This window comes from Misgurnus anguillicaudatus, chromosome 24, assembly GCF_027580225.2.
Source record: "Misgurnus anguillicaudatus chromosome 24, ASM2758022v2, whole genome shotgun sequence".
Taxonomy (NCBI): domain Eukaryota; kingdom Metazoa; phylum Chordata; class Actinopteri; order Cypriniformes; family Cobitidae; genus Misgurnus; species Misgurnus anguillicaudatus.
Genome location: NC_073360.2, coordinates 44,909,055 through 44,928,709, shown reverse-complemented (window position 1 = coordinate 44,928,709; position 19,655 = coordinate 44,909,055). Strand labels below are relative to the sequence as shown.

Genomic DNA, 19,655 nt, shown 5'->3' with positions numbered 1-19,655 from the left:
GCTATATCATGTGTTCCTTTGTTCGAAAATATGTAAAATATATATATATATATATATATATATATATATATATATATATATATATATATATATATATATATATATATATATATATATATATATATATGGGTAAAAAACACCGAACAGAAACGTTTTAAGCTCACTTGTTAAAGCAGAAGCTCCATAATAATCTGGAAAACGTCGTCTCCGCGTATGATCATCATGTTTAATATAGATCATCATGTTCAATTTATTTTGCATTTATTATACGAGTAAAAAGTGTAAAACAATAAATGCATATCTTATAGCCTATTACAAAACACGTATGACAGGTTTTTCAGGCAAAGAAGCTGATCAAGAGGTCGTCATTGAAAGGACCTGTCATATTTGTCATGATGTCCGGTCACCGGAGTGTGTGTGTGCGCGAAACATATAGCCATATAGAGTTGTCGTCCAGATTTGAGGTAGCAGTGCCACATTTGTCTTTCTTCTTCTGTGTTTTGTACATTCTGATTGGTCAACTTCAAGTGCTTTGCCAGATCGTCTCGTTCACTCGCACCAACACTACGAATTTATACCGACAGCTCCCGAACTTTTTAAATGTTTAAAAATTATCGGGAGGTCGTAAGGTGCTCGTAACCTGCTCGGCTCGGCTCGTAATTCCTCTCACACGGTGCGAGCCGCGACCATACGAGCATGAACGATTTGGTCCCGAGAAAAAAAAATCGCATGCGAGCTCCTACGACAGCAAAAATCGCACCGTGTACGCCCGCCTTTATGTTGCCAAGTCTCAGTTAGACATAACAAGTCTAATTTACGATCGCATATTAGCTCATGTAGCACTGGACCTTTTGTTGAAAGTGAACGTATGTTCCAAAGCCCACAATGAATTAAAAGAGATTCAGAAGGCCTACCTGAGTCCACTGGTCTGGCAGGATGCGCAAACAGACTGGAATCCACATTTCTTGTAGTTTTCCTTACCGAGCGCGGTCTTGAGGACCAGAATGAGTTTATAGTGGTGGATTCATCTGTAATAAAGCTTCGCTGAGAGCCGCGGTGTACATATTTTTGGCGGGGAACATAGATGATGTCACGATGTGAAAACAACACAGATGGTATCTCGAAGTGACAGGATCTAAGTTGAAAAAGCTCCGTTGAGGTAAAACGAAGTATAGCCGCAACCGGATAGCCGAAAAATAGAACGATAAGCCAAGCACATAGTGCTAAAGCGGGTAGCTCCGTAGGAGACATAGTTCATCAATATAGGATAGAGTCAATAGAAACCGGAGAGAGGGCTATTTGTAGAATTGATGATGGTCAATCAGATGATCACAGTCAGACCACGACACGTTCAGACTCCGCTACAGGCGTCGATCACAGGCCAAATCGCTGGCAGAGATCCGAGACACCGCAGGAGATCACCGAGGCTCAGGGCAACAACCACCTGAAGCCTAGAACCGGATCACAGGGAGCTTTAAATCGCCAATAGCCACTAAACGATGTGAGCTCCACCTGATGCTGAGAGCCGGACAGGGAGTTGTGAGACACCAATAGCCACTCGCCGAAGTAAACTTGATCATGCAGTAATCCACCTGAATCCACGTGAAGTTTAGAGCCGGAGTATAGGGAGTTGTGAAAAACCGCTAGCCAATGTCAGCTCTGTTTAAGCAGTAATCCCCCGGTACACATTAGCATGAAAAAAAAAATGATGCAATGCCCGTTGTCAAAAAGTTAAAATCATTTATATCGATTAAAAGCAAGCAGCAAAACAAACGAAAACAAACGAATCATCCGGGAGCAGCGGCAGCCAACAGCGCCAGCGTTCACCACCGGAAGTGCATGAAGGGTAGGGGCGTGTTTGTTTGGGTGATTTTAAATATCAACATTGGCTTACAGAGATCATGCATTCTGCCTTTAATTCATGCAATAATGAATGCTATATGGCCTAGCTTATCAGTAAACTACGGCTTTGTGTAGTAAATGGTGCTTCATCTGAAAGCAGGTGTTTATCGGCTTTACTGATGAGATGCTCATACAATTAATCATGCAACCCTACATACATTGAAAATTACATACTCACAGCAAAATAAGCATGGATTCTTAATAGACCCCTTCAATGTTTGGACATTGAACGCCTAGGTTAGGTGCGCACGCAGCATGGGGTCAGAAAAAAGGCGCGGCTACTAAAAACTAATCATACAATACAGGCTTTCTAATTTAATCTAACAGGGCTGATAAATGATGACTTACCTGAAATGAAGTAAGCACTACATACACTTCACAGCCCACGAAGCAACACGTAGGTGACAATGCTCTTTGGATTCAACCGAACAATACGCAACTCCACTTGATAGAATGACTTTTCTGACCCTGACATGCGCAGTGCGAACCGCAAATTCTCCTGTGACGTGAACCGTGAAGGGGTCTATAAAGAAATGCTTTGATATGCCTCATTGTATTTTCAACCAATAACTTTGAATAAAAGTGCATTTTCATTTTACCTGTAAAAGCTGGTTTCAGAACCTCCAAGCTCCATTGTTTGGCTTCTCCTGGACAAATTAGAATCTCAATTCTTCATCCTTATTGTTGTGTAAATGACAGTGAAAAAGACAATTTAATTGTTTCATGTTTCTTTCAGATGTGAAGAGTGAAAGAGCGACTGACAGCACAAACTCTTTCCTGCATCACCTGTGGAAAGACATTCAGCTCACAGAGACATTTAGAGAGACATGAGAGAAAACACACTGAACAGAAACTCTTCACCAGATCTGAGATCAGCTTTACTACCTTACAAGAGAAGAAACTTCATTCAGATGAGCACAGAGAGAAGAAGAAGCAGCAGTTTCACTGTGAGCATTGTGGGAGGATTTGTGTCTCTTCCTCTAAACTAAATGTTCACATGAGGACACACAGTGATGAAAAGCCTTTCAACTGCACTGAATGTGGAAATTCCTTCAAAACCAAACAAAATCTTGATATTCATCAGAGAGTTCACACAGGAGAAAAACATTTCAAATGCTCTCAGTGTGCTGAGCCTTTTTCTCAGTCCGGTTACTTAAAATCCCATGAGAGAGTTCATACAGGAGAGAAACCTTATCACTGTAGTGTCTGTGGGAAGAGTTTTACTCAACATGCTACATTACTAAATCACACGAGACTTCATACAGGTGAAAAACCTTTTAAATGCTCTCATTGTGACAAGACGTTTGCTTATTCAAGTCACTTCAAATCCCATCAGAGAGTTCATACTGGAGAGAAACCTTACATCTGTGATCACTGTGGAAAGAGCTTTTCTAATTCATCTGAATTAAGAGTTCATCAAAGAGTTCATACTGGGGTGAAACGTTATCACTGTAGTGTCTGTGGGAAGAGCTTCTCTAATTCATCTCATTTAAGAGTCCATCAGAGAGTTCATACAGGAGAGAAACCTTATCACTGTAGTGTCTGTGGGAAGAGTTTTAGTCAACGGGCCAACTTACTAAATCACAAGAGAGTTCATACAGGTGAAAAACCTTTCAAATGCTCTCAGTGTAATAAGACGTTTGCTCACTCAGGTTCCTTAAAAACCCATCAGAGACTTCATACTGGAGAGAAACCTTAACACTGTAATGTTTGTGGGAGTTCCTCAACAGTCAAACTTTGTAAAACAAGTTAATAGTAAAATAAGAACAAAAACTAAGACTATGTTTGTGCCCTATTGTAACTTTAACCATTTCCCAAATCATTTCACCTACCTCTGCATTCTGGGATACGCTTGACCATTTGGCCTAATGGTGGAAACCAACCGGTGTCATTAGTCGGTGGAAAAAATTCAAGATTTTACAAACTGTTATTCTTGTGTCTCATGTTGATACACTAGATGATGTAGTGATTGTGTGCGCTGCACTAACAAACCTCTGTAAAAGTTTGGTTCCCAAAGGCAGAGTTTCCAAATAAGTCATTCATTTAAAATGCTTAATGATTAATGCTATTTTACTTTTGTATATTGTCAAAATATGCAACATTGTTTCAGGTTATGTTCTATTAAAGACAATCATATTATGAAGGAGTGTAACAATCGCTGTCACCTGTGATGGATCTTACCTGATGGAAGTTTCACAAACTGTCTTGTCGGTATAAACAGAGATTGATAAGCAGAATGCTTATAGAACCCAAAGTTGAATGAGATGTTGCTATCCAGCAGTCATATCACCCTGTAAGACAGTTTGGCCACTGAAGCTAAGCAGGGCTGAGCCTGGTCAGTACTTGGATGGGAGACCACTATGGAATAAATTTCCCGCCAAATGTATTGAGGTCATGGTTTAAAAAATAATATGCGTGAATAAAAAAATAATAATCGCAAATCAAAACTTTAAACACGATTAAAATAACATTGCACAAATTAGAAAAATAAATGCAAAGTTATCCGTTTCACAATAAAAATGATGTTTTCCTTGGTTATTTTACTCGTTTTTTTGTGTCATCTTAGATTTTCTGCTCATATTTTCAGTTTTTTTACGGGTATGCGGTTTTCGTGCACGCTCTTGAGTCAACATCTTGCACTTGCTTTTCTAAATATTGCAGTTTGAGTTTCATGTAAATTAGGGTGGGATTTAGCCTCACCATTGGTCTACTAGTTCTAGATTGGCAGCTCCTCCTCTAGCCAATCAGTCGAAGAGGGGTGTTGACGTCACACCGAAGCGACTCGTGCAGGCTTGCTCGTGTTGTGAACATGGATAGGCGTCAGGTGGCAAATCCCGGACAATCACAGGTAATTAAACACAATTTTGATGTAACTGCGTCACAAATAATATGTCAGTTTTGCCTTATGTGTAAGGAATTGATCGCTTTAATTTGTAAACTTTTGTGTATATATCACAGGCAGTGCTGAGGCTACTTTTAGGGCGGCTGTTGTCCCGATTACAGGAAGCCCTGCAGCGCTTGCCTCTGGACCTCGATTATTTATATTTTGTATGCACAAATGGCATGATAATGATCACCTCACACGCAAATCGTGAATACATGCCCCAAGATGTGATGCGATGCCTTTCACATTTGTGTTTTGTTCTCTGTGATCGACTGGACACAAGACATACCCACTCAGTCGTCGTGAATGAAGTGGCTGGACCAATGGGACGTCCCAAGCTCGTTGTTTCCGAACAGCACCTTAAAAGGTTGATTGACATTGGTCTAACTGTACCTTGCATTTCAAAACTGCTTGGCATTTCGTCACGAACAGTGGAACGGAGAATGCAGGAATTTAATATTACAGTGAGGGGGACATACAGTAATCTGACAGACGAAGAGTTAGACAACCTTGTGTCTACAATCAAAACATCATCACCACACTCGGGTTATAAAATGATGAGGGGTCACTTAAAAGCTCTTGGTCATCGAGTCCAGTGGAGTAGAGTCTGGGACTCTATGAATCGAGTAGATTCAGCAGGAATCCTTGCTAGAATGTTGCAGCTTGGACACATTGTAAGAAGATCATATTCAGTTCAGGCTCCTCTGTCCCTCGTGCATGTGGACACCAACCACAAGCTTATCAGGTAGGTTAATAATTATTTTGTATACATTACTTGTTGTACATTAAGAGTTACCGCTGCTTTCAAAACTGTTTAGGTATGTGCATAAAATGTTTATTTCTTTTAATAACTTATGTTCAGATATGGCTTGGTAATATTTGGGGGCATAGATGGCTATTCAAGAAAGGTTAGTGATTGATTTTTGTTTGTGACTACACATAGAATTGAATAATTATATATGCCAGAGTTATAAAGTTTTAGCCAGTTACTTACAAAACGTCTTATTTTTTAGATTATGTATCTGGGGGCTGCAACCAACAACAAGGCACAGACTGCTCTAAGATTCTTTCTTGAGTCTGTAGAGAAGCATGGAGTTCCATCACGGTATGTGTGTACAATTTGACAGATAGTTGTAGTCTTAAGTTTATATACCATTTCATATTATGAACATAGTGAAGTAAATTTAAAAGTTATAAGTAGTTTTCGTATTTTTAAGTGTTACATCTCAAATGCAGATTAATCATTTACTTTTTATCCAACAATATGAAATAGCAATTCTAACACTTTACTGCTCAGAAGTTTACATCACTTTATTATTTTAATGAATGTTTGCCTTTTTTGATGGCTGTGTCAAATCTCAAATTAGAATCTTTTAAGGGGAGACCATACTCAAATATTCAACTAATCAAGAAAAAAGAACCCACATAAGATTATACTTGTTTGTACTTTCAACTGTTTGTGAATTCAAGCTTTCTGTATGTTAATTTTTACATTACGTCTGTTTTAACATAGGGTAAGAGCAGACCAAGGCGTAGAAAATGTGGACATTGCAAGGTGGATGTTTGCGGTTCAGGGCTGTGGCAGAGGAAGTTTCATTTCGGGCAAAAGTGTTCATAATCAAAGGTAATTTTTGTTTGTTTAGGGTGATACATTTTCTGTCAACTTTTTTAAATTGTAAAGTATTATTGGCTAGAAATGTAGTTATCTAAGCAGTTTGAAAGAGGGCACACTGTGTTTAAGGTTATTTGTATAATTTATATTCAGGATTGAACGGTTGTGGCGAGATGTGTGGATGTCAGTTTCAAACCTGTATTACGATGTTCTGCATAACTTGGAAGATAGCGGCTCTCTTGATCCATCAAACATCCTTCACCTCTTCTGTGCACATTATGTTTTTCTTCCACGCCTCCAAAGAGACATAAATACTTTTACTAATGCATGGAATGACCATTCCATCCGCACAGAGCAAAATCTAACCCCCAATCAGCTGTGGGAAATAGGATGTGCACAGAATCCAGCCAATGTTTCATGGAGCACAGAGGTATGAATATTATGTTTGTAAAGCATAAAACATCTTATCTATTTGTAAATTCGCACTGTATTTGCATGTTTCTTTAACCCAGGACGTTTTGGAGCAAGACAGCACTTACCCACTGGAGGAGCAGAACACTGGAATAGTGGTCCCTGAGGTGGAGTGTATGCTGTCAGATGATGAAATGGCACAGCTCAGGACAACCATTAACCCAACATCACCATCCAGAGACTTTGGCAAAGATATTTACTTACAAGTGTTACATTTTGTGCAGCAGCTTGTTTAATAACATGCTTAATGTACACAGTCTGCAAACATTTATGGTGTTTTTGTGTGATCTAACTCAATTATTAAGTTTCTATTCCTTGCAAAGTGAGTAAACAAAGCAATATGCTTTTAGAATGTGTAAACTTACTTTTTAAAATTAATGAAGTAATGTGTAAAGGAACACTTTTGGAATAAAAAAATAAACAATTACTTTTAAAAAATTTTTATTAACCTTACCAACATTAGTACCTTAAAACACATACCAAACTAGATGGCTCAATTAACAAAATAACTTGCAGAATAAGATGAAATGCAAATGATTAAATCTTGGATTTTTAATTCCAGAAGCGCTCTAACAGAGGCTCACTTTTAAAACTCTTCGGAATGTAAAAATGTAGTAAAAGTACTGCAGATGTGGAACTATGATGAAACAAAACACATCAAAAACTTATTCTGCTAGATATTTAAACCCTGCTAAATTCTCCCCCTGACATGATAGCTTCTACAATCACGGATTTGAAGTCCTCATATGTTGCCATGTGTACTGCTGGAAAAGTAACTGTATTAGTGCAAGCACTAACAATTGGGTAGCAAATGGTATGCTGTGGCATTCTGACTATACAGTCATGGTCAAATTTGAAGATTATTTGAAAAGCCTTTTCTTCTGAGAGCAGTAGTGGCTTATGCCCCTGGCCAGTAATCCACTGCATAACTTTAGGGACAGTGAGGTAGGAAGGCCCAGTTTCTAATTGTGCTGCATCTTCAGGAAACACTATAGCTTTGTTAAACAGACAGATAAGTTATTTATTAGAATACTTTGCTACAATATAGCTACAATATACTGAACAAGACTCAATATCTTTACCTTCACATTCAATTTCTTGAAGAAAGTCCTGAAAGAAGTTTATAATCTTGTTCTCTACTGAGGCCCTTGAAGTTCCTTTTGCACTCATTTCAGGAGCAACATGGCTGAGAATGTAGTCAGAATCCACCTTGGAAGAAACACATTGTCATACAACAGCAAATCAAAATTTGTTTCAGGAAACAAACTTTAACTTACTGTGTTATCCTCCCCAGGAACAAATAGTGTCTTCCACATATCTGGATGACCCTTAAGCATGTCCAGTAATCCATATAGCTGAAGACCCTTGCGCAGGTCTCCAAGCATTGGTGTAACTCGATATGTTGCATGGAGGACAATTGCTCTTGTAGAGAAAATGACAAATTAACTCAAATTAGGACATCTATAAATAACACCCAAAAATAAAAATTCTGTCATTTACTTGCCCTCTTGTTGTTACAAACCTGTATTCTCTTATTTTTTCTGCTGAACACAAAGGAAGATACTTTGAGCAATGTTTGTAAGCAATACGTTTTATAAGCACCATTGACTTCCATAGTAGTATTGTTTCCTGCTACAGTAGTCAATTGTGCTTCTGTTTCCTGCTTCCTTACAGATATTTTCCTTTGTGTTCACCAGAACATTTTTGGGTGAACTATCCCTTAAAAATTAAAAAGGGAACATGTGCCATATGTACCGAATTATGGCATCTCTCTGGTCCATGTTGAATGCCCCAGTATATCCACAGCTAATAACATCATCGGTGACTTCAGTAAAGTCAGTTGCCTCCTCAACCTCAAAAGCAAATAGTGTTAATGACAACAAACAAAACATTTATTCTATTTAAATTATTACTATTTATCAAAAAAGTAACACTATTACTGGTATTACTGTAAAGTATGCAAACAAACAATGCAATTAGGGAGTGAAGTTACCTTCGAGATCAACAGGGATAATTCAACATCATCTACATCATCCTTGCAAATTTTATGGACATCAAGTTCCCCAGTAGTGATGTACAAGTAGCACCACTCCCTCATGAAACAAGGGGCTGGGCCACCTTGAGCTAGGCTAACTGCAATAATCCCTCCAGCAGTCCTATTATTGCAAACATAAAAAGTAATCTTGTTGTTTATTAAACAGTTTTAAATTTAGCTAAACCCAGGGTGTCTAACTAAGCTCCTGGAAAGCCAGTGTACTGCAAATCCCTAATCAAGTTCATCTAGGTATTTTTTGGCATGCTAGAGACTTCAAGGCAGTGTGTTGATTCAAGCTGAAGCTAAACTGGGCAGGACATTTGCACTCCAGAACAGAGTTTAGCACCCCTAAGCTAGACTTTCACATACCTGTAGAGTCCATTGTCAAGGTCACTGTTGGAGTACTGTGGACTTTTTGCTCTCTGACCCAAGAACAGACGTTTCTCAATACCACTAATCATTTCTTTAAAAAAATATAAAAAAAGATTACCTACACAGATACATTTTATTTGTTTGAGCAGTTTTGCTTATTATTTTTTAAAACTCACCTGTAAGGAACTCTTTCCGTAAGGCACCAGAGTCCACTCCAGCTTCACCGATGAATGTTACCTTTAGTTGGTTGACTGGATTGCCTTTCTTTTGTCTTTGCCACTGCTTAAGCCCTCTCTCTAGGAGATTGTCCCGAGAAATACAAATGTGGAACTGTTTGTCAGCATGTACTCTGCTAGCAAGCAGCTGTAGAAGATCCTCTAGACTGTGGCAGGAAATACAGAGTTGGTAACGAACATACACTGTAACATTCAATCTAAGACATAACTTGAAAATTAAGTGTTTACCATAATATCTGAGAACTTAAGTTGCCTGTTGTATCATGCTTAATACCAGAGCCATCATTGTGTGAAGAAGAGCTGTGATCTGGAGAAAAGCTGTGATCTGGAGACTCCACTGTGATGTAAAAAGAATAAGGTCTTGGCAGTGGCACATACCGTGTTAAAGCATTTGTGGTTGATTATTACAAGTCTGTTTAAAGTTCACCCAAAAAGTTAAATTCTGTTGTCATTTACTGACCCTCATGTTGTTGCAAACCTGTTTAAAATTCTTTGTTCTGATGTACAAAAAGGAAGATATTTTAAGAAATGTTTTGAACCAAACCGATAATGAACCCCATTCACTTCCATGGTAGGATAAAAGAATTCTATGGAATTGAATGGGGCTCATGATGGGTTTGGTTTTAAATATTCCTCAAAACATCTTCATTTGTGTTCATCACAACAAAGAAATTAAAACAGGTTTGTAACAACATGGGGTTGAGAAAAAAATCTGTCAACATTTATTTTTTGGGTAAACTATCCTTTTAATTCAAGAATTTATTCAGAAAAGATTGTGTTACTCACATAGAGTTTTTTCTCCACATAAGCTGGCGTGCAATTCAAGAGTGTCTACAGGAAACTTCAGTTGACATATTGGGCATGGTAAAAAAGACTAAAAAACAAAAAAATGAACCACAGGTTAAGAAAATGGTAACCCTTTACAATAAGGTTCATTAGTTAACATTAGTTAATGTATTAACTAACTTGAACAAACCATGAGCAATACATTTGTTACAGTATTTATTCATCTTTGATAATGTTAGTTAATAAAAATGCAAGCTTTAATTGTTTGTTAATCTTAGTTCAGAATGCATTAACTAATGTTAACAAGATTTTAATAAAGTATTAGTAATTGTTGAAATTAACATTAACAAAGATTAATAAATGCTGTATAAGTGCAGTTCATTATTAGTTCATGTTAACTAATGTAGCTAACTCATGTTAACTAATGAACCTTAGTGTAAAGTGTTACCAAGAAAATATATATTTAAATAGAGCTAGAGAATTCTAATGTTGCATTACCTCAGATGTGAAGACGTCTTGTTTTGTCTCATCCAGATTGCTTTCTGAGATGAACTGAACTTCTGTCTGCTTAAATACCAAAGGAAAGCAAAACAGTATTATATGAAATATAACATCATAAGTATGTGATCTGAAATCTGGTACTGTAGGTTGGAAAAGATTATTGTGTGTGTGTGTGTAATGTAGAATTGGAATAACTGGTCTTTAACTATGACACCGTCAAGTTTGGCCTGTAGTTCTGCCAAATGTTGCATTAATAAAACAATAACCATTTTTTAATCAAACTGCAAACCCACAAAACCATCATGAAAACATGTATTATAAAAAACGTTTACATAATATTATAAAGAATAAAAAAGGATTAATCCATTACCTCTTCATTTGAAGAAAAGGAATCATTTGACTGGCAAACCTGGACGTGGAGAGCCAGCACCTGCAATGGCATGCCTTTGTTACAAATTTGGCAAGTAGCTTTGGGCATTTTCTGAAATTCCCTTGCATCAGAAGGAAGAGGATTAAGGTCAAGTTCTTCTTGTAGGGGAACTACATAAAGCATTGTCTTTCCAGATGCAGTCGCAGATTTGATCTGGGATCCAGTGTAACCTTTTGAGTCTGGAGGAATAACATTTAGGCGTCTTACACCACATCCCCCTGTAAACAAAGATCAAATTAATGTAACTATTTTCATAACCCAATATATACTGCCTGTGTTTATAGAAAAAATGTTACCAGTAGCCTTATAAAGCATCCACCCTCCCCTCAAGCCCTCCATTTTTGGGAATGCTTCATACAGCATGCTGGAAAACTATTAGAAAAATTAAAAAGAAGTAACTTCTGAATATGCCTGCATCTACTGATGATTAAAATGTGAATGTTTCTTTACCAGTTGTAGAAAACAAACACCACAAATGTTTACCTCTGAATGTGTCATGTCCACTGTAATCGAGATCGTCCTTTTTCCAAGCCCTGCTTGAACAAGTGCAAGTTCATGCTTGGGGGAAGGTGTTGTCTCCGAATGTTTATCAAGCAGATATAAATTTAGCTCAAAAGCCTTAAAAGCCTTTGTAGGCTTTGCATTTGTTTTGGTTGCTACGTTTATCCTCCTTTTTCCAGTAGGCCCGTGTCTCCGGAAAATGCTTGGAAAGGCACTGCAAGGAGAATAACTTTAATGTGTCAATTATTTTTAACAAACATTTTGTGTTATTAGTAAAAAAGTAATTAAATCATTTTAAACGTTTTTGTCAACTTCAATAGTGTATGGGGTGACTATTTACATATGCCTGCAAATTAAATATATTTAAATAATGTTGAATTGTAAATCAATGCTCTGTATGGCCACCAACATGCACCTGGCCATCTCCTGATCAACGGTACTCTGTCTGTTTTCTTGTAATGCTGACTGCTGCCCCTGACCCTGCACTAGAACTTGTTGTGGACGTGTTGTTACAGCAGGACTCTGATTAAGAGTCTGTGTTAGCACAGAGATGAGACTCTGTGCTGCAGTAACCACGTCCGTGAATTCTGTCTGCTAAACACAAAATTAACATTAGCATGCATATATAATAACAAATATCTGTGTTTATGCATAATTGAAAGATCTGAATACTTAAGGTAATGTGAATTACCAGGGATTTACATTTACATAACAGATTGATAAAAAAATTACTTAAATCTAAGTGACTTTAACATAAGTCTGTAACAAATGTACACTAGTCAACATTTTAAGTGGATCAAAAGTTTTCTTTGGATTTTGAACAATACCCATTCTTGTCTTAGAACAACTTTGATAAACTTTAGATGAATGTGGACTAATGTAGATAAAAATGGGTCTGACTATTTACATGCATTATTTACATTTAAGTTAAGGTATTTAGTTGGCACTTAGAATGTCTCAACACAAAAAGTCAACCTGTGTTATTTGTCCGGGATTTGCCACCTGACGCCTATCCATGTTCACAACACGAGCAAGCCTGCACGAGTCGCTTCGGTGTGACGTCAACACCCCTCTTCGACTGATTGGCTAGAGGAGGAGCTGCCAATCTAGAACTAGTAGACCAATGGTGAGGCTGAATCCCACCCTAATTTACATGAAACTCAAACTGCAATATTTAGAAAAGCAAGTGCAAGATGTTGACTCAAGAGCGTGCACGAAAACCGCATACCCGTAAAAAAACTGAAAATATGAGCAGAAAATCTAAGATGACACAAAAAAACGAGTAAAATTACCAAGGAAAACATCATTTTTATTGTGAAACGGATAACTTTGCATTTATTTTTCTAATTTGTGCAATGTTATTTTAATCGTGTTTAAAGTTTTGATTTGCGATTATTATTTTTTTATTCACGCATATTATTTTTTAAACCATGACCTCAATACATTTGGCGGGAAATTTATTCCATAGACCACCTGGGAAATCCAGGTTGCTGCTGGTAGAGGTGTTAGTGAGACCAGCAGGGGGTGCTCACCCTGTGGTCTGTGTGGGTCCTAACACCCCAGTATAGTGACACGGACACTATACTGTCAAAAAAGCACTGTCCTTCGGATGAGACGTTAAACCGAGGTCCTAACTTTCTGTGGTTGTTAAAAATCCCAGGATGTCTTTTGAACAAGAGTAGGGGTGTGCCACCAACTTACCAGTTGACCTACTAATCATCCCCTCATATACTAATTGGCTATATCAATCTGTCTCCTCTCCACTAATAAGCTGGTGTGTGGTGGGCGTTCTGCTGCAATATGGCTGCCGTCGCGTCATCCAGGTGGATGCTGCACATTGGTGGTGGTTGAGGAGATTCCCCCATTCATATGTAAAGTGCTTTGAGTCCTGCAGAAAAGCTCTATATAAATGTAACTTATTATTATTATTATTATTATTATTAAGCAGTTCTTGTATAAACAAGACATGTTGAGTTCATACTTGGGGGAGATGAAGTTTGAACATTGAGACATATGCAACTGAGATTGTCCATCAATAAACTTTGTTCTATTTACCATCATATACTTTGTCTCCTGTCTCATCTGCTCTTCTCTAGCTTTAATCAATCAACCGCTTGACTCATAGAAGACTGTTAAGCACTAATTTTGGTATTAACAGCTTTGCTGAGTAATTGATATTTTCTGGCAGGATCTTGTGTTCGGGGCTGGATCCTCAATATTTGTCTGTCGTTATTGAGACCTGATCTAACAGTTATGGCATCACGAACAGGATAGAATAATTGCTATTATCCGTAAGAACAGAGTATGGATTATTTCTCGCATGACCAGATGGTGAAATGTCCCAGACCACTTGGCTTCTGACTCCGAGCCACGAATGAAGGCGGGGGTAACTCCAGCAGGTGTCTTCTCCTGACTTAACTACTCAAGCAAGAGTGAGTGTGTTCTGTTCTGACATTTCATGAAAATTCAGTATGTCCTGTGTGTGTGAAGTAGTTCTTCAGATATGGAGCAGTAAGAAATTAAGCTCGATGATGTAATTAAAATGCTAACACAACAGCTGAAAGAGCACTTTAAGATCAAACAAGCAGAAAAACTCAGTTGCTAAAAATAACATTAAAGTACAAAGGGGGGTCTTTAGGTTCCCAAGACAAAAGTAAAGACACATCTAAAGACATTAAAAAAATATGGAAATTGTAAAATTCAAAGAATGAAAACCTGAGAATTGAGATGAATAAATCCCTTGGATTTTTGCCACTTTATCTAAATGTAGAAATTGGGAAATGAAAATGCATTAGACATTCTGAGATAAAGAAGTTATAGAGAGAAGGCTGATGGGGTTACACGACAGATGTTAAAAGAGATGTTCAAGCTAATGTTCAATTTACACAAAAAGTTGATCAAAAGCAAATTACGCCGGATTTACCAGATTTTAATGCATGTGACCCTGGTAGTGACATTGATATGACTACAGATTCAGATTCTGACACAAACAATGATGATTGTGAAGGGGCAGCAGGAAAGTTTCCACTATTGAAAGTTAACATCAAAAGGGGTAAAATACGAACTGAGGTTTATATTCAGAAAACTAAAGAAGGAGATGTATTAATGGATCGTGAGGTCAGGGATTCAGGGGCCTTATTTATAAAATGCTGCGTAAAAACCATCCTACATTTGATCTTACGATCATTTAACAAAAATGCGTACGTGTGATTCATAAACCGAATGTACGCGCAGAAAACGCGCGTACCCCTTTCAAATCTATAAATCGCAACTGAACTTGAACTTGTGCGCAGCCGAGCAGTTTCAGATCTCCGCTTTTAAATGATGCGTAATTATATTTCCAAAAACCTGCAGCAATCAGACAAGCAAAAGTGCGTACGTCTGCTCAGACCCTGACCCTGCTAGGCACTTTTCCACGTCAAAGACAGTTTTTATGAATATGGACTTTGCCGTGGATTTTTGCCTATGCACACTTTATCTGTGCGTACGCACGCTTTATAAATGAGGCCCCAGATGTTGTGCAGTATAAAGACTCGGTCTCTAAGTTTGGTCAGTTTGTGTTAAAAACACAGCAGAGGTTGCTTAGCGCTGTACCTATCGGCGCTTCTTTTTTGTCTTGGCGCTTCTAAAAGAATAATTATATTTATCAGGATTAAATTACTTTATTTGACCTCTGTTTAAATTATAATCTGACTCCAATTTAATATAGTATGAATTTAGTGCATTATATAAAGTATCTGTTGGTCTTAAATTAAATCATTGATTATTTATAAATTCTCATAATCTTAGTTATTCGTTCATTAGAAACCCGATATCACACAGAGCATATGTCAGCTGTTGCGTATATCTCACAGACACAAAATTGTCAGTCTGATCTTAGTCAGAGGTTGCCTGGTAAACTAATATTTTTACGTCTGGCCGCCCCATGCTTGCTCCGATCATAAAAATAGGAGACTGTCCTCCAAAGTCGTTTGTGCAAGCACCTTATTACGACGTAAAATGACGTATTAAGGCATTAGTGTCCTCTAGCGGCAGTAGCTTATAAATACAATCAGTGTTGGGGTAGTTACTCAAAAAATGTAATTAGTTACTAGTTACTTCTTAAAATTGTAGTGAGATTACTTTACTAGTTACTGCATTTGAAAAGTAACTTCACTACTTATTACTTTACTTTCCTTTTTCTTAATTTACCACATAGATACACCCTTGTGAAAAATTAGCGTACTTAAGTGTATTGAAAGCATACTTTTTGTGTGCTTAAAATAATAAAAGTATAATTTTCGAAAAGTGCACTTGCTGATAATATAATATAATACAAATTAAAGACCACCTAACCATACTTAAATGGAATACACTTTAATTACACTATTTATTAACACACTTAAGTGCACTTTTTACAACTGCACTTTGTAATAATATGTATTTAATTTTAACTTATAGTAAGTACACTTTCATCATAATATTTATAATCACACTTAAGTGCACTTTTAAAAATGCACTTTTTAATAATATCTAATTAATTTGAACTTATAGTAAGTACACTTTCATTATAATATTCATAAACACAATTAAGTGCACTTTTAAAATGCACTTTGTAATAATATCTAATTAATTTGAACTTACAGTAAGTACACTTTCATCATAATATTTCACTAACACACTTAAGGACACTTTTTAAAAATGCACTTTGTAATAATATCTAATTAATTTGAACTTATAGTAAGTACACTTTCATCACAATATTTCACTAACACACTTAAGGACACTTTTTAAAAATGCACTTTGTAATAATATCTAAATAATTTTAATTATAGTAAGTACACTTTCATCATAATATTTATAAACACACTTAAGTGCACTTTTAAAAATGCACTTTGTATTAATGTCTAATTAAGCTTAACTTAAAGAAAGTACACTTTCAACATAATATTTATAAACACACTTAAGTGCACTTTTAAAAATGCACTTTTTAATACTGTCTAATTAAGCTTAACTTATAGTAAGTACACTTTCATCACAATATTTCTTAACATACTTAAGTACACTTTTTAAAAATGCACTTTGTCTAATTTAGTTTTACTTAAATGTAACCCTGGTTAAATAATTAAATATTATTATTTTAAAAGTGTGCTTAAAAATAATAGAGACTATTCATACATCTACATTTATTTTATAAATGAGGAAATACATGTGAATAATTCAATCTGAATTATAAATCTGAAATGAGTAAACCAATCGGAGTGTTTAATTGTAAGCTCCGCCCCTTTTTTGCTTTCGACTCGCGTCTCAGTTCAGAGGACAGATGCAGAGCGACAGAGACACTCGATCTAACGCGAGAGTGTTTAATTTGATTAAATATGACTCCTAAGTTCATATAAACTGAAGAAATCAGAATTTAACTTGCATATATTCAATGATACAGCGTGATTGTGTGGATTGAGCACTTTTTGAGCTTTCATTTTGACCTGGTGAGTTATTTATAATTACCAATGTTATAATTAGCCATAAAAACGAATGTCAACACTTTAAATGTCATATCATTTTATTTGTTTAATCCATACGAGACAAAATGGTGTTATATTGTGATGTTATATGGGTTGGATTGTTCATTGCAGTGTGAATATGTAAAACCACATGGTGTGTTGTGTTCGCTGCTGTTCGCTGACGCCATTTTGGTTGCACGTGCCTGTGAAAGACAAAAAGAGAGAGAAACACGTGAATTGACAGGTATTTGTCTAAATTGTCATTTATTATGATGATGGCACTTATGTATGTATTTTATTTGTTTCCTGTATTGTGTACAATTGTTCATCATTATTGATACACAATATTGAATGTTTTTTCCTTTCGTATGAACATTCCTTGAGCTGGATTTTCCTAATTGATGCCGAGCCTCCCATTTCGACCTGATTGGATCACGAATCTAGAGGAAAGGACAAATTTCTATTTGAAATATTTTTCTTCAGACAAGTAAGAGAATACATTTTAGAAACTGTTTCCTTATTTTGTTTGTTTACTTCATTGAACTGAAACATTTCAGAAGCACAAATCTGATAATTTAAGACTGATCAATACTCCAATTGATAAGAACTTTGAACTTGAATACGGATTTCAGTGTGTTACATATATAATTTGTACCATCTTTGTACATTGATTGTGACTGTGATTTCTGTAAATGAGAAGTAATTTAGAGGGTGCACCCATAGTATATATCCCCCTTCTTCGGGTCTTGCCCTGGAGGTCCGGAGCGCTGCAGGGTTTGGCTCCAGCCCTGATCAAACACACCTGAGCAAGCTAATCAAGGTCTTCATGATCACTAGGAAATCACAGGTGGGTGGGTTTGGTTGGGGTTGGAGCTGGGCTCTGTGGTGCTCTGGACCTCCAGGGTAAGATTTGAGGAACCCTGGTATATATAGTTAATTGTATTTTCATTGTTGTTTACTATTTTTTTGTGATTAAGGAAAGAAAAAGAAAGGTTTCTCAATACTCAAAGTAAAATAATTTATTAATCAACTTACCTTCTGTCTCTGCTTGTTGCTCACTATCACTGCTACCTCCTCCTTCGTACCGTGCACCCTTCTGATCTTATTATTATGCCTGGTCCATAAGTAAGTGAGTTAATATTCGCTACATAAAGAAAGTACACTTTCATGGCAATATTTCTAAACGCATTTAATAAATGATCATTAGACTGATGTGACCTACCAAAGACTTGTTAATTTAAAGTTCATGCAGTTCTTTTTTAGTTGTCTGTTAAAATGTTAAAAAATAATAACTTTGAGTTTATTTTTTTTCTAAGGGATGTAATTATTCAATATTGATAGTTGTTTGATTCCAATTTAACAATATTAAAATGAGTTTTTTTTTTGTTTGGACATATACAACTCATAATTAATTTATTAAATGTACTTTTGCAAAACAAAAAATCTGACTTCCAAACTGTTTTATTGTCAGTGTAAGCATTGTGGTTTTTGTTTGTTTGCAATGCATTAAACTGAAATGAATACATATTTAATTAACTTTTTGTTTTGATTTGTTTTTCAGTATTTTGAGAAGTACATAACCATATTTCACATACAATAGAAGTAGTTAAAGTACATACTGTAGAGAGATGCATTGAAATCACTTCACGGCACTGAAATCACAGCTCAACTGATTGAATTTCATTTTGTATATTTGAATTTATTTGGCAAACTTGTATTTGAAACATTACATTTAATGAGTAATTAAATGTACTGTTAATATACATTAACTTATTTTTAATTTCACATTAATTGCTTGACAGTAGATTGAACAGTGCACTTTAAGTATATTATAAAAACACTAGAAGTAATTATGAAAGTAGATATAAAGTTGTAATAAAGTACCAATTAAGTTGTTCCAAAAAATCACTCTTAATGGCAACTTATTACATTTTATTTCAACTTAATATATCATGTATTTGAAATTAATTGCATTTAATGTGCATTCAGTGCGCTGAAAAGATTGCATTCAATTCACACTTTTAAGAGTATTGTAAAGAGACATTAAAGTGCATTTTAAATCATATTAATTGCATGTTATTATATTGTGTAGTGCACTTTAAGTATATTTTAAAAACACTAGAAGCAATTATGAAAGTAGATATAAAGTTGTAATAAAGTACCAATTAAGTTGTTCCAAAAAATCACTCTTAATGGCAACTTATTACATTTTATTTCAACTTAATATATCATGTATTTGAAATTAATTGCATTTAATGTGCATTCAGTGTGCTGAAAAGATTGCATTTAATTCACACTTAAGAGTATTGTAAAGAGACATTAAAGTGCATTTTAAATCATATTAATTGCATGTTATTATATTGTGTAGTGCACTTTAAGTATATTTTAAAAACACTAGAAGCAATTATGAAAGTAGATATAAAGTTGTAATAAAGTACCAAT

At 35.9% G+C, this 19,655-nt stretch overlaps 3 protein-coding genes and 1 pseudogene across 6 annotated transcripts; 3 read left to right on the top strand and 1 right to left on the bottom strand.

Moving 5' to 3' along the window:
• The window catches only part of LOC129437111 (protein NLRC3-like), a 433,660-nt pseudogene that overhangs the window by 93,318 nt on the left and 320,687 nt on the right, over positions 1-19,655 (top strand).
• Positions 1,314-4,004, top strand: LOC141361544 (uncharacterized). The gene is made up of 2 exons (XM_073863030.1): positions 1,314-1,426; positions 2,647-4,004. Exons 1-2 carry the CDS (start codon positions 1,314-1,316, stop codon positions 3,599-3,601), a joined length of 1,068 nt encoding a protein of 355 aa, XP_073719131.1. The 3' UTR covers positions 3,602-4,004.
• LOC141361751 (uncharacterized) lies at positions 4,359-7,278 on the top strand. 2 transcript variants are annotated; one of them, XM_073863509.1, is made up of 7 exons: positions 4,359-4,750; positions 4,861-5,531; positions 5,649-5,694; positions 5,800-5,891; positions 6,300-6,410; positions 6,752-6,828; positions 6,911-7,278. In XM_073863509.1, exons 1-7 carry the CDS (start codon positions 4,712-4,714, stop codon positions 6,973-6,975), a joined length of 1,101 nt encoding a protein of 366 aa, XP_073719610.1. In that variant the 5' UTR covers positions 4,359-4,711; the 3' UTR covers positions 6,976-7,278. The 2 variants fall into 2 exon arrangements, with proteins under 2 accessions (XP_073719610.1, XP_073719609.1); XM_073863508.1 differs by having other exon boundaries at positions 4,374-4,750; positions 6,552-6,828; positions 6,911-7,269.
• LOC141361744 (uncharacterized) lies at positions 7,294-12,699 on the bottom strand. 3 transcript variants are annotated; one of them, XM_073863481.1, is made up of 14 exons: positions 12,146-12,699; positions 11,713-11,944; positions 11,526-11,601; positions 11,170-11,447; positions 10,797-10,865; positions 10,299-10,386; positions 9,741-9,849; positions 9,453-9,658; positions 9,274-9,367; positions 8,863-9,025; positions 8,625-8,722; positions 8,147-8,291; positions 7,952-8,078; positions 7,294-7,864 (listed from the first exon to the last, which is right to left on the bottom strand). In XM_073863481.1, the coding sequence occupies exons 1-14, from the start codon at positions 12,151-12,153 to the stop codon at positions 7,551-7,553; spliced, it is 2,007 nt and encodes a 668-aa protein (XP_073719582.1). In that variant the 5' UTR covers positions 12,154-12,699; the 3' UTR covers positions 7,294-7,550. The 3 variants fall into 3 exon arrangements, with proteins under 3 accessions (XP_073719582.1, XP_073719584.1, XP_073719583.1); XM_073863483.1 differs by having other exon boundaries at positions 7,294-7,858; XM_073863482.1 differs by having other exon boundaries at positions 10,797-10,862.

Coding starts and splice junctions, on each gene's coding strand:
- LOC141361744 (XM_073863481.1), bottom strand. Junction 10,866..11,169: donor CCTTTTCTTCAAATGAAGAG/GTAATGGATTAA, acceptor TTGGTATTTAAG/CAGACAGAAGTTCAGTTCAT. Junction 9,368..9,452: donor ACGGAAAGAGTTCCTTACAG/GTGAGTTTTAAA, acceptor ATTTTTTTAAAG/AAATGATTAGTGGTATTGAG.
- LOC141361751 (XM_073863508.1), top strand. CDS start 4,712: ATGGATAGGCGTCAGGTGGCAAATCCCGGACAATCACAG. Junction 4,751..4,860: donor CAAATCCCGGACAATCACAG/GTAATTAAACAC, acceptor TATATATCACAG/GCAGTGCTGAGGCTACTTTT. Junction 5,532..5,648: donor ACCAACCACAAGCTTATCAG/GTAGGTTAATAA, acceptor ACTTATGTTCAG/ATATGGCTTGGTAATATTTG.
- LOC141361544 (XM_073863030.1), top strand. CDS start 1,314: ATGGTCAATCAGATGATCACAGTCAGACCACGACACGTTCAGACTCCG. Junction 1,427..2,646: donor CACCGCAGGAGATCACCGAG/GCTCAGGGCAAC, acceptor TCAGATGTGAAG/AGTGAAAGAGCGACTGACAG.